This window comes from Rattus rattus, chromosome 9 (genome assembly GCF_011064425.1).
Source record: "Rattus rattus isolate New Zealand chromosome 9, Rrattus_CSIRO_v1, whole genome shotgun sequence".
NCBI classification, from domain to species: domain Eukaryota; kingdom Metazoa; phylum Chordata; class Mammalia; order Rodentia; family Muridae; genus Rattus; species Rattus rattus.
The window spans coordinates 73062784-73077252 of record NC_046162.1 but is presented as its reverse complement, the minus strand read 5'-3'; the positions used below and the strand labels follow the sequence as shown (position 1 = coordinate 73077252).

Genomic DNA, 14469 nt, shown 5'->3' with positions numbered 1-14469 from the left:
AGCAGTTTAATCAGATCCATAGCAAGCAACAAGTGAAGCATTACTGAGCCAGGAAATGCCCAGGACTGGATGGATTCATTGCCAAAGTCTACCCACCTCTAAAAAAGACCTGTTGCATAAAATACAAAGACCTCTACTAAGACCATCCTGCAAAGTCATTATTAACCCACTGAGAAATCAGAAATGGTGTAACCAATAGAAAACCATGGACCAACTTTCCTGATAAGCACAGAAACAAACTTTTCAATAAAATACATACCTAGACATCCAGTTATTTTTAAAAAATTTTTTTTACTATTTTGAAACATTCTCAACTTGCTCAGACTGCCTCTAACTGGCTCTGTAGCCCAGGATGACAGTGACTTTCTGATCCTCCTAACTCTACTTCCCAAGAGCTGGGTTAGAGGTCTGCAACACCGGGGTAGACTCTTTGTATTTAAAAAAAAAAAAAAAAAAAAAAAGTGCAGAGTAGACATGCTCATACAGGTGGCCATTACTAAAAGATGGTTGATAAGTGTATATCATGTCCCTCGAGGCTCCCAGTGTTTGTTTCTGTTAAAATCACATGCATTACAAGTTGTATTTTTTTTTTTTTTGGTTCTTTTTTTTTTCGGAGCTGGGGACTGAACCCAGGGCCTTGCGCTTCCTAGGCAAGCGCTCTACCACTGAGCTAAATCCCCAACCCCTACAAGGTGTATTTTATGGGCTGGAGAGATATAGTATAGCCCTCAAGAGCACTGGATGCTCGTGCAAAGCACGTGGCTTGGATTCCTGGCGCTCAGATGGTATCTCACAGCCATCTGTAACTCCAGTTCCAAGGGATCAGATGCCTCTTCCGACCTCCGTGGACACCTGTCCACATGTGTGGTATACTTCCACTCAGGCACATACAAATACCCATAAAATTAAATAACGTTTCTTAAAAATTGTGTTTTATAATGCTGCCTAAGCATTCAATATCGTTAAAAGCATTTACATTTATAATGGTGTACCTAGATCCAGGCTTTTCTGCATTTCAAACTCATGGCACATAGATATTTAAGGTTGGATTAACATTTGGCTTCTGAACACCCCAGGGGAGGAAGGTAAGTTACTAAAAGCCAGGTCCACTGCAAATCAATCCTAGAAGTCAGGAGCCTTAATCAAACTAGCCTGTCCCTGAACGTCTCTATCAGGACTGTAAGAGAACAGTTAAAAAGGGGGCATTGGAGCTAGAAAGAGTTCTCGGCTGGCAAAGGCTGAGAGACCGCCGGACTTAGGGCGATGAAATAAAGGCAGGAGGTCGTCTATGAAAGTAGATTTGACCGTTACTCTCAGTGGATAGAGGCGATCAGAACAGCAGCAGCATTGGAGAAGTGGCAGGCTTTACTCTTGGCCTAGAATGTGGATCAGTAGCGGGGCACACTTGCCCCTATGTCACCCACGCCCCCATTCACCCGCACTGCGCCGTTATCCGTCTGACTGACATCTTGGCTAGCCAATGATCTTTGGGACTTCAAAAGAGCCCGCCTCCAGGAGCTGGGCGGGGCGAATAGGTAGAATGACAAACATTTTGACCAATAGTGTGGAGGGTGCGGGCGCTACCACTGTGTCGACCAATGAAAAGAAGAAACAGTTTAGAAAGGACGTGCCCGGTAGCCAACGCTCGTCGCCGCTGTGGGGTCGCGTGGCTTCCGTTCCGAGAGGGCGGGCCGACATCCCAAACGGAAGGTGGTAGTCGCTGCCCGAGCTGGTTTGAAACTGGTGGTCCGGCCCGGCCGAGTGTGTGTGTGTAGCTGAGGACCTGCTGGAGGGCTAGGCCGTTCTTGACCGCCCCGGCCCCGCCTCCCCTCGGACCCGCGGACCCAAGCCCCGCTCCCCGCCCGTCTTGTGCCTCAGCCCGCTGCCTCTCCGGCCGTCTCTGCGGCCCAGCCGCCACCATGTCCCTGCACGGCAAACGGAAGGAGATCTACAAATATGAAGCGCCCTGGACTGTGTACGCCATGAACTGGAGCGTGCGGCCGGACAAGCGCTTTCGCCTGGCGCTGGGCAGCTTCGTGGAGGAGTACAACAACAAGGTAAGTTGTGAGGGGGCTCAGCTTGTAGCTGGCGAGGAACGCTCGAGGTGGGCGGCAGCCCCAGATCTCACAAGTCTCCTGCGAACTCGCCTTTACAACAAGGGGGTGGGTCCTCTGAGGTCCTGTTGCTGAGGGTGTCACACTCGTTGCCTCTTATTTAGTTTTGACAGCCGGGGAAACCGAGGCACGGTGTTGTGACATGCCTGAGGCAGATAAGATTTTTGATGGTAGTAGCAGGTTTCAGACCGGAGTTACACCCCCCCAAAGCCATGTCTTCCTCCGTCCCTCTCATTTCCCCCACTTCTGTCGCAGTGCTTCTGTTGCTAGGTGGGGGGCGGGAGAGAGGCAGTGGAGGAAGATGCGGGCGCTTGGATTGGTGGTCGTGCATTCCTGGCCACGCGAGATTTCTGTTAGGGCTATTTATTGCAAGATCTTCCCCATCTCAGGTGTTTCTCATGGATACAGAGCCCTAGTGCTAGGTTGTCATTGGTCACTGGTTTTGCTCCTCTATGTTCACCCTCCCCCAAACAGTCTATCCTTGGAAACCTTAGTCTGTGGCATTATCCCGCCATTATTTCTGAATAGAGAAAGATGACGTTTGACCTATTCTTCTCGTTGTTCCTTACACGTTGATTTGCAACATTGCTGGACATCATCGCTCCAACAAAATGCTGGTAGAAGGAGAGTTTTTATATGCAGGATATAGGTTTGAAAGTATTGGGAAGAATTTTCTTTCCCTAATCTCTTACCTTCATTCTTTTGTTGTAATTTGGGTGAAAACAAATACGAAGGACAGTAATCAGAGCTACAGAAAGATGTGGCCAGTGGTGTTTAGAGCCAGTACTCTGGCTTACTCCTATGAACATCAGACTGGAGACAAATGACAAGATGGGGGGAGGAGTGGAAGAAGTAGGTGGTCTAGGATTTAACTATAAGGCATTGCACAGACCGAATTTTTATTATTTCTGAGAGGGCTTACATGTTTTACATGTGAAGGTCCAGGTGAAAACATTTGAATATTTAGGTCCATTTATAGTATTTCAGGAGCACACATGTTTCTCTGGGTAAAGGTCCCCGTTTCTTTGGAGTCTTCTTTGAGAAATGGATGAAAAGAATGGACTTTGATTGCCCAGACACCACACATATACAGTCCCAGGGAGTGTGTACTGAGCTGCCCTTTCCTAAGGAAGAGCCTTATTTCTTTTCTCCTCTCTAGTGGCTTTTGTCCCCCCCCCCCCCAGTGGCAATAACACTGTAGCTGTGTTTCAGGGTTCTGGTGTCTGTAGTGTTTGTAAGGTTAAGACCACTAGAAATATTATTTAAGGATTCTTGTTAGAAGTAAAAGTAAAATATTCTCAAAGGACTGTGGGGTTTTTTTCACACAAATTAATTTTTTCCCCTTTTAAGTTCTTCCAGAGTTTTTTATCTAAAAAAGGAGAAGTTGAGTGCCTGCAGAGGCCAGAAGAGGGTGTCCCTGAGCTGGAGTTGCAGGCTGTTGTAAGCTACCCAGTGTGAGTGCTAGGAACCGAATGACCACAGGTCTTCTGCAATAGCAGCAAGTACTCTTGTCAGCTGAGCCATCTCTCCAGTGCCTCATTTAAAACTATGAACATATCCAGTGCCTCCTGAGGAGCAAGTATGTAATATAAAATAACCCTCGAGCTGGGCCTGGTGGCTGTCACCTGTAATCCCAGCCCTTGAAAGGGTGAGGCAGGAGGATTATTATAAGTTTGAGGCTAGCCTGGGCTACATAGTGAGCTCCCAACCAATCAGAGTTACAAAGTAAGACCTTGTTTCAAACAAAAACCATAGAAGCATGCATCTTTCCTTCGATTTCTGTGGATAATAAACATATACCATTCCTATCTTAAGAGGTTATTATGTTTTGGGACAGTCTCATGTAGCCCAGGTGGGATTTGAACTCCTTATCCACCTGCCTCCACCTCCCAAGGGCAGGGATTACCAACATATGTCGCCGTGTTCCACTACTTTGTGGGTTTTGTCTTTCTAAAATAAAAATGCCATATCTCCTTCTTTGTTTGTTGTCATAAGCTCTGTGAAGAGAGAGAATTTATTCCACTTTAGGATACACAGTGCTGATGTGGAACTCCACAGTGGTCGTTTAAGTGTGGGATAAATGTCTGTGTTATTCAAATCAACCAACACTTGGAGTCATTAATCACTTTCCCAAGCTGTTGGTGTAACCAAACCATGCACGAGGTCCTTGGTTAAATCCGCAGCACAAGAACAAAAACCTTTCTAACTAAGTTATCTGACTCTACCTCATCTTAACACAGAAAGAAACTGAGACGAAGCAGACAACTCATCCAAAGCCACACGAACTGGGGAAGGCACGGCTGTGACTATCATGTGCTAGAGGGAGGACTTTTACAGAGAACCAGGGCTAACTCCTACCACCCACATGGTGGCTCATAACCCAGTTCCAGGGGAACCAACAGGCATTGGTGAAATACACATACATACGTAACAAAATCTAATAAAAATTTAAAAGATTTCCACATGGCTGTCAAACATTCTATACATAAACAAAATTTTAAAAAGCAATCTTTCAAAAAATAAAAATGAGGAAAAAAATAGGCCAAGGGTGGTGATGTGCCTTAAATCTCAGTAGGTCCCAGCTTCAAGGCCAGTCTGGGGGAGACAGCAAGACTGTTTTTTTTTAAAGCACCAACATATTTTTTTTTTTCAATGAGTAAACATGATTCTGCTTCATAGCTCTCCTCTCTAGGGCTTTGTCTCACATGTTGGAGAAAGTTGTGAAGAGTGGCCGCACAAGGCACTGAAGGTAGGAGTCAGATGAGGCCCAGCAGAGCTGGGGGAGACTGCAGGGAAAGACTGACGGTCGCAGGGTGACAGCTGGCAGGGCTAATTTCCAGCCCTGCCTCAGTGTGTTAGGAAGAGCGGTAGGATGCTGGACCTAAGAAGGTATCTATGGCTATAGATGCCAAACAGAACTGCACTTCTCCACAACAGGAGTTTGTTGGACAAAGGGAAAAAGTCTTTTGGGACAAGAAGGAGGAGGACAGGTTGCCAACTACTTGGGAGCCTAAAGAAGGGGAGCATGAAGTCAAGGCTAGCCTGGGCTATAGAGCGAAGTTAAGGCTAGCCAGGTTGACTTTGTGAGAACCTGTCTTAAAAAGTGAAAACAAAGCCGAGGAGAGAGCTGAGTGGGCAGGATTCTTGACTAGTGTGTGCGATGTCCTGGATTCCACCCCTGTGCTGGGAGTGGGGAAAACAGAAATTACACTGAGAAAGAGAGTAGGTGTGGGAAGGGAGGCCTGAGTGTAGGCGTTGTTGGAGAGGAGCTCCCACCAGAGCGATGAGACAAGAAAACCCTCAGCTATGAGGCTAACAGATGGAGGGGAGAGCTGACGTGATGAGTTCTTATGCTCAACCTCAGTAATAAACTGGGGTAAAACATGCCATCTTTTCCTGTCAGATTAGCAGAAAGCTTATTTTTAATTTTTGTGTTTTCAGAGATATGGGAGGATTGGCACTTATTTACTGTCCATAAAGGTATAAATGGAAGCAATTTGTACATTCCCCTTTTTTAAAATTAATTTTCTGTTACTTTAAAGAAGAATGTCTTGTGGTATTTTCATACATACCATTCATTATATTTTGTTCCTGATCCTTCCTCCTTCCCAACCCTGTTTCCCCTGTCTTTCTCTCTTCCTGTCCCCTCTTCTCCCAAGCAGCTCTCCCACTTGCCTTCCTACCAAATATGTTCCCTTCCCATCTCTTGTCCTCCTTTCTCCCTTTAGACCTCCTCCTCTCCACTCACAGTCCCCTTTCTCCTTTTGTGTATATATGCACAGGGGTGTGTGTGTGTGTGTGTGTGTGTGTGTGTGTGAGAGAGAGAGAGAGAGAGAGAAAACACTCTTTGTCATTCTGAGTCTGTTTCTCCTAACATCGTGATGACTCCCAGTCCCACCCATTTTCTTGCAAACCTCCTTTTCTCTTACAGCGGAATAGGATTCCCTTGTGTTTGTGCTCCCTTTGCTTTGTCCACTCACCTGCTGATGGACCTCTGGGTGGAGAGTTTGTCTTTGCTGTCGTGAACAGTGCAGTAGCAGTTTTGGATGTGTAAGTGTCTGGTGTGCTGACCGAGGACCCTGGTACACAGCAGGAGTGGATCATATGGCTCTGTTCTTAGGGCTTTATTCCTCCCTGTTCTCACTGTAGTCCAGGGTGGCCTTGGATTAGCAGTGATTCTCCTGCCTCAGTTTCCCAAGTGCAGGAGTTATGGATATGAGCCACCATGCCCAGGTTACTCTTTAGCTTTTTAAATCCATGCTGATTTTCACAGTGGCGGCACCAGTTCTCGTTCTCAGCAGCAGTGTGTAATGGCTCCTCTCGCCACTCTCTAGCCAGTAGTTGTCGCCATTTATTTTTTAATGATAACCATTCCGACTGGGGCAAGATGGAATCTGTAAGTAGTTTTCATTTGTATGTTCAAGTATTTATAGGCCTTTTGTTATTTTTTCTTTGAAAATTGCCCTTGAATTAATTTTCCCATTTGTTAATACGATTTATGGGTTTGGGTTTTTAATTTTCCCAATTCTTTATAAATCTACATCTTGATCTCCTGTCGGTATGGTTGGCAGAGATTTCACCCGTTCTGTGGGCCGCCTCTTGGTGCTGCTGTCCTTTGCTGTGCATAAGCTTTGTAATGTCATGCAGTCTCACTTCTCAAGCCTAGGATTATTGTCTGTGTTATTGACTTTTCAGAAAGTTCCTATTCATCTATGCCTGCATCTTAAAGTACTTTGCCTGTGTTTTCCTCTCAGTATTCCATAACTTTTTCACTTTTATGTACAAGGTTTCATGAAGCTTAGACTGGCTTTGAATTTCTGATTCTCCTGCCTCCAACTCTTAGTACTGGGGTCACCACCATGCTCAGCACCCCCTTTTCTTGACAAGGTCTTAGCTGTAGGGAGGCTTGTCTTAAGCTCTTCTTCCTCCTGCCTTAGCCTCATCCTCCCTCCCATCCCCAGTGAGTTATGGGCATGTCCTGCTTCTCCAGTCTGAAGCAACCCTTTAGAAGAGGGTAGAATTGAAAACAGGAGCCTGGGGAGATGGCTTAGCTGGTAAGGTGTTTGCTGCACCAACATGAAGATTTGAGTTCAAATCTCCAATGTCCATGTAAAAAGTCCCAAAGCCCAACAAAAATAGGATCCTTGGAACTTGCCGGCCAGACGGTTGAGTCAAATTGATGAGCTCCAGGTTTAATGAGAGATATTGTCTCAGAAAGCAAGATGGAGAGAGATTGAGGAAGGTACTTGATGTTGACATCTGGCCTGTGCATGTATGCACACATACACATGAACATGTATACACATATACAAAAAATAAATTAAAATGTGTTAGAGCAATTGTACCTCTAGGAATCTATCCGATAAAAGCCTTTAACACATAAATACAAAAAATTAAATAAGGGTATTCATTGTAGCACTGTTGGTAGCAGTAAGACAATGGACTATTTAACCAAAATAAATGAACAGTTGAGGGGTTGGGGATTTAGCTCAGTGGTAGAGCGCTTTCCTAGCAAGCGCAAGGCCCTGGGTTCGGTCCCCAGCTCCGAAAAAAATAAATAAATAAATAAATAAATGAACAGTTGAATAAATTGAGGTGTGCTTACCATAGTCTGCTGTAGAAGAACAAAGTGGAACCATTCATACTGACTTGAGAAGACATTCTTATTCAAAGTAAGTTGTGGAATAAATTATATGGAACAAGTCTGTTTTGGTTTGTTTGTTTGTTTGTTTGTTTGTTTGTTTATAAAGAACCCACCATACATATATACCTCTGCCCAGAGAGAAATACAGGAAAAACTAATTTGGAAAGATACCCAGTCATTGTAGAGCTTAGTAAGAATTAGTAAGCACGGTCAGGAGTGGCGCTAATGTGTACTGTGAACTGTGAACATTCACTGACTACTTAACAGTCTCTTTCTATCATAAAATGTACATGTCTGGCTATCCAAATGTAAGCTTTGAGCATGTCAGAGTCAGTGACAAGTTCCACAGAGACATTTGGAAGGTGAAAGTAGGTTTCTCAAGTCACCAGAGTGGCAGAATTGTGAACTGTTGAAGATACAACCTGCTGGAAGGTGGAGCTCAGGCCACAGCTACTCCTGTGCTAAGGAACGCTGGTGTTCTGTTTAAGCTCATGATTCATCTGGCGCTCTCTCTGATGCAGTGTCTGTTCTGGAGCAGCCCCTCCTCATCCTTTGTCAGGACTGGAGTACAGACAGACCACAGGATGGGAGCCCAGCCTAAGGTGCTCCAAAAAAACTCTGTTTCCTTTAAAGTATGGCAGTAGACAGTTCTTACAGTACTTTGATTATTAGTTCTCTACTCCAAAGTGCTTTAATTTGTTTTTTAAAGAAACATTTCGTGTGTGCATGTACGTCCATGCATTCATTGCATTGGGGCCAAAGGTTAGTAACAGGTGTCTTTCTCAGTTGCTCTTCATCTGATTTTTTGGGCCTAGAGCTTGGATTCAGTGAGACTGACTAGCTGGCACGCCCTGGGGATCCTCCTGTTCCCACCTCCCCAGAGCTGAGATTACAATGTACCCACATCGGGCTTTTTAACTTGGTTTCTGGTGGAATTATACTCAGATTCTCATGCTGGTGAGACAAGTATTTTACTGAATGAGCCATTTCTCCTACCCATAAATTTTTATCTTAAAACACATGAAAGCTAGTTGGGTTTGACTATGTCCTCACAGAGACTGTCACTATTAGAAACAGGAACCTACTCAAGATAGTTTTAAGGGGTGGGAGCTGGAGAGATGGCTCAGTGCCTAAAAGCACTGGCTGTTCTTGTGGAGGACCCAGGTTTAGTTCCAAGCACCCTCATGGCAGCAGGGAACGATCTGTAACTCCAGGGCTCTGATGTCCTCTTCTGGCCTCCTCAGGCAGCAGACACACAAGCAGGTAAAACAGCCATACACATAAGATGAAGAGAACATGATTTCCGATAAGAGAAGGATTCATGCTGACAGGGTAGACAAATGAGCAAGATGAAACTCAGGCCTCAGGGATAAACCAGGCAGTGGAGAGCTGTCCTCACACCCTGCAAGTCTCAAGGCTCGCTTATACCCCCTTCCTGTTGCAGCTTTTCCTGAATCTCCATGCAGCAGTGGGTCTGGCCTTTCCCGTTTTTCCCTTCTGAACAAAGACCTGAGACTAAGTAGGATTAGGTCTTAAATTCCCAGAAGTGGATTTGGTTGGCTCAGTCATCCAGCCTGATGTGGCAAAGCTAGCGCAATGCTCTCAACCCTGGCTGTGCTTGGACCACTGGGTGCTCTCACAGATAGGACGCCTGTTTCTTACCACAGATGCTCACTTCACTGCTCTGGATAGTGCTTGGGCATTAGGATGTCCTTAAAGTTCTCAGGAGATTGTAATGTGGAGCCACCATTGCAAACAGCTGATCTAAGGAGAGCTTGGGGTCAAGCTGTAGGCTTGGGGTGCTTGCAAATTGGAGTCCTGGATGGGCAGATTACTCTCCCAGTGGGGTCTCTATTTGGAGCCTCCATCATTCCAGTTGTCTAGATATGCACTTTGCTAGAATAAACTGGGACTTTTCTTTGAAGTTTAAGGCTGGGGATCTAGCTCAAAGGCAGGACACTCATGTGACTTTGCATTCAAACACCATTACCACACATCTTTCTAATACAGAAATCCTGCTCTTGGGGCTTGGGTATCGGAAATAATGACAGCAGTATCCAAACCCAGGGAATGTGAGAAATAGGCACAAGAAAGCTGAATTTGGAAAAGTAGCCAACTGTATAAAAAGAAAAACACTAGCCCCATCATTAAGACACTTACTAAGTAAAACTACACAAAACAGTAATATCAGCGTCTCATGAGGCACTATGGGATTAACTGTCAAATGCATGATACTGAGAATTACTGAAGACACAGGAAAACTGCCAGTGCTTTGTGGGAGAAGTAAGATAGAATGTTGAGGCTCATACATTGGGAAAGGCAGTTTGCACACAGCTATTAAGAGTAGGTGTCATGAACATCTCAACTCTGCAGGTTGGGAAGCAGGGTTAACAACAGTGATACAGCTAAGGCCCTGCAGCCAGTGGCGGGAGAGTCCTGGAAGCCTGATGTCGCTGACATATTGATACTAATCAGGGCTGGGGTTGATGGAAAGGGTGTAGGCGTAATTTACAAGTCTGGAAAGATGTGTAAGGAAAGGGAAGGTGGGAAATGGTGATTAGAAGTGGGAATGGAGGATAAGGCAGGTTAGCATGCATTGGGTGGCAGTCAGCCTTGACTGTTGGGTCCAGGGGACCTTAAGTAGGAGATGTTCACAGGATCTGATATTGGGGGTTTGGAAGAAATGTCTTAAGATGACCGGCAACTTTTTAGAAGTGAGTGTAAACCCCTTTTTTCCAGTTTTACTTTGAAGTTATCTGCCTACCTGTGTCCTTCCACTTACACCTGGATGGAAGACTGACAAGATCCTAAGGTCACTTCCTCACCCGTTCAGATCGCATTTGAGGACTAGAGAATTGCTCTGAAGTGTTATCAGTGATGGTGTTAAGAATAAGCATCTTACAGGGCAGTGGTGATGGACACCTTTAATCCCAGCCCTCAGGAGACAGAGGCAGGTGGATCTCTATGAGTTTGAGGCCAACCTTGTCTACAGAGCAAGTTCCAGGACAGCCAAAACTACCCAGTGAAACCCTGTCTCAAAAAACCAAAAGGAGGAGGAAGAGGAAAGAAGGAGGAAGAAGAGGAGGAGAAGCAGCAGCAGCAGCAGCAGCAGCAGCAGCAGCAGCAGCAGCAGCATAGCAACATGTTACACCCTTTGCTCTACTTTTATTGCTCTGAAGTGTTTCAGAGCACAGGGTTCTGTCTCCTTCACACCCATAATCCTTATCTCTCCTACACATTTATAGACCTTACACATCTATGCCTGACTTCTAGAAAACCTGTTGATAACAAAGTGTATAGAGTCATACAGAAAATTCCTTATAAATGTCTAATGAGTATTGTACCAAAGTTAAAGATCTAGAATTAATGTACAAAATAATAGCCATAAACAGTGGAAAATGAAATTTAAAAATCATGCTAGGTAGTGTAGGGAAAAATACAACTAAAGCCCTAAAAAACATATATTTGTAGTAGCATACAATTACATAGAAACAAAGTTAGTAAAAGAGTTGATCTGTACACACAAAACTTTAAATCATTGCTGGAACAAGCGAAAGGTGACCTAAATAACTGAATTCAGTGTAACTAAGTTAGCAGTTCTTCCCAAACTGACCCATAGATTCAGGACAGTTGGAGTCAGAACGTCAACAGCTTTTTGTATGTTTTAAAGAGATGCTCTTAAAATTCACACATGAAGCCAGTAGTGTAGGCGAGCAAAGGTTTACAGAGAACTGAAGCTCAACAGGAAAACTGGACCCAGTAAACCGAGCAAACCCTCGGAAGGCGGAGACAAGCCCTATATGCTGTGCGCTGGAGGGTGGCATAGACTCCATGAGGTTCAGTTCCTAGCATTTCATTAAATAGGCTGTGATCGCACATTCCTGTCCTCCCAGTACTTCAGAGGAGAGGAGGGACAGAATGATCAGATGGTCTCAGAGAGTGGGAGAGGGAGGAGGAGGTTCATGAGTCAGAAAACCTGAATTCAGATCTCTTTCTATCTTTTAGACTTGACTGGACCCTGTGAGTGTTGAGTTATGTAGTGCTGGGATCAGAAGTCTAGGGATCCTAATAGCTTGCCTGTGCACTCAGTGTAGTGAAGTGTTAAGACTGACCAGAGGTCTGGTGTGTCTGGTACTTCTCAAGAGAAACAAACTCATGTGGTCCAATTGTGCTGTTCTGCAGGTTCAGCTTGTTGGTTTAGATGAGGAGAGTTCAGAGTTTATTTGCCGAAACACCTTTGACCACCCATACCCTACCACAAAGCTCATGTGGATTCCTGACACAAAAGGCGTCTATCCGGACCTTCTGGCAACAAGTGGCGACTATCTCCGTGTGTGGAGGGTAAGCAGATGCTTTCTTGGCAGGTAGCCAGACATGCTTTCTTGGGGTCAGGTGTCAGTGTGTGCGGTCCTGAAGAGCAGACAGCTAGTGTCATTGCTGCAGGAGGAAGCACAGGAAGGGCCTGTGGACTGACCTTGTTTCAGCCCAGTGGGTTCTCTAGGAAATGCAGCCCAGGTGCCATAGAGTCTTGCTGCTGATGGGGACATGCCTTCTGCGAGGCAGAGAACACTTGGGACCTCCTACTCCAGTAATAGTCAAGATAGTTTTGAGTAAATAAATTCAAGGATGTTGATTCTGATGCATCATCTGTATGGATCTTCCCTTTTCAGCCAAGCTCAGCTCAGGAGCGTCCCTTCCTTGTGCTTGGGCGTCTGTGGCCCTCCCAGAAGACAGGCTCGGGTGAAAACCTTGAGAGCAAAGCTGGGAAAGGGGGAGTTGTAAAGGAAGTCCACATGCCCGAGTGGGTTTTATTACCCTTTATCATCAAAATACTTCCTCCTCTGTTCTTAATTTACTAACTAGGATATTAAGTAGGGGGTGGTACGTGTAGGCTGGCTAATGTTTTAAATCGTTGTTTCCTCAGGTTGGCGAAACAGAGACCAGGCTGGAGTGCTTGCTAAACAATAACAAGAACTCAGACTTCTGTGCTCCCCTGACCTCCTTTGACTGGAACGAGGTGGATCCTTACCTTCTAGGTGAGGGCTTTGAATTCCAGCTTGAGGAAAATGAAGATACATTTCCTCAGATTCGGCCGTGTGGGTTTTTATCCAGGCGTTTGAGGCACGCGTCGCATCCTAAAAACAGGCCATGGTGAAATGGGCTAAATATGAAAGTAGTTATTACTTCTCACAGGGAACTTAGCTTCCCTTGTGTGTCTATCACGTCTCTTTGGCTAAAAGTTAAGGTTTTGCAGGTGTGGTAGTACATACTCACACCAGGGAGGATCTTGAGCTCAAGGTCAGCCTGAACTACACCAGGGTCTCAAGGAATTCTCCTCCCCACCACACAAAAGACAGAAGTGAATGTTCAGGAAGTGGTTGTGCCTGTTGTCCCTTGGGCCCAGCAGAGCAGAGGGGCGTCTGTATGGAGCCTCATCGGCACTGACTTGCTCTGGTGTCTGCAGGAACCTCAAGCATTGACACAACCTGCACCATCTGGGGCCTGGAGACCGGGCAGGTGCTGGGGCGAGTGAATCTTGTGTCTGGCCATGTGAAGACCCAGCTCATTGCCCATGACAAAGAGGTAATGATGTTTTTCCTTTTCTCCTTGCTCTCTGTACCTGCAGGTGAGAGGACATGCTATTCTCACACTGTGTTGTAGGCCATGTAGATCATAATGTTTGCATGTAAATTATAATGTATTAAAACAGAAAAGACACTTATCATTGAATGCACTTCTCTCTAAATGTAATGGTGTCTCCATGGTGGGAGGAAACAGGAAGGAGGAAAATTTCATGACAATCCTAACTAACCACTTTCCTCTGAAACCAGTCTGTGAACTCTGGTATGTTTATTAATCTTTCTACTTTCAGTCCTGTTAGGAGGCAAATGTGTCTTATTGGTGCTGTTTCTTCTGTTTAGCAGAAGGGCTGAGGGGAGCATTCCTCTGGTGATGGGGAAGCTGGCATATCTCTGCTTCCACAGTGTCCCTGTCCTAGTTCCTTTGCTGCCCTTTTACCTGCACATCGAGGAGCATCAGTGTTTGTATTTAAAAAAAAGGTGCCTTAAGGTCATCAACAGAGTATTATGGTGCCAGGTAGCCAGTCTGAGGGCTTGATCGAGAGCAAGCTCTTGTGCAAGACTATGGGACTTGACTCCTCCTCAGCCAAGGGTCAAATGAAGAGTGTGTGTGCAGAGATGACCACTAAAGGACCACCTTGTGCAGATGTCAAGTAGAGACAGCCTCTGTTCTCTGCTAGAACCAACTCGAAGCTGGGAACAGCTCGGTGTCTGGGATACAGCTCTGTGACTGAGTGCTTGCCTAGCATCCATGAGGTCCCAGGTTCAGCCCCCATTATGGGGGAGGGGGGCCTTGCAAGAATAAGCCTAAGGGATTTAAACCAAGAGAATGCTTACAGGGTGAAGGACTGGAGAGGAAAGCAGCAGGGGTGAGGGGGTGGGGGGTGGAGAGGTCCACTACCCCAGGCTGAAGGCTACTGGAGCCCAGAGTCTGGCTCTACCTGGTGGACATGCTTCTGAACAGAGGCAGAATAATACTGAGCTCTTGCTTCCCAGAATCCAATTTCCCTCCTCGGATTCCTTTGTCTGAACCGTCCAGAAGCAGACAGCAAATCTGGGGCCCAGCCAAACTTTGTCCTGTAGCAGTCAGGTCTCTGTGACACAGAGAAGAGCAGGACGAGCAGGAACGGAA

The 14469-nt window shown here is 45.7% G+C and overlaps 1 protein-coding gene across 1 annotated transcript in view; it reads left to right on the top strand.

Annotated features, from left to right (window-relative positions):
* Positions 1-1691: 1691 nt before the first annotated feature.
* Positions 1692-14469, top strand: part of Dcaf7 (DDB1 and CUL4 associated factor 7) — an 18940-nt gene continuing 6162 nt past the window's right edge. Inside the window, exons 1-4 of the mRNA XM_032911989.1 lie at positions 1692-2057; positions 11941-12099; positions 12683-12794; positions 13223-13341. Of these exons, the coding sequence (XP_032767880.1) occupies positions 1920-2057; positions 11941-12099; positions 12683-12794; positions 13223-13341 (528 nt within the window). The 5' untranslated portion in view covers positions 1692-1919. The remainder of the gene's footprint in view (positions 2058-11940; positions 12100-12682; positions 12795-13222; positions 13342-14469) is intronic.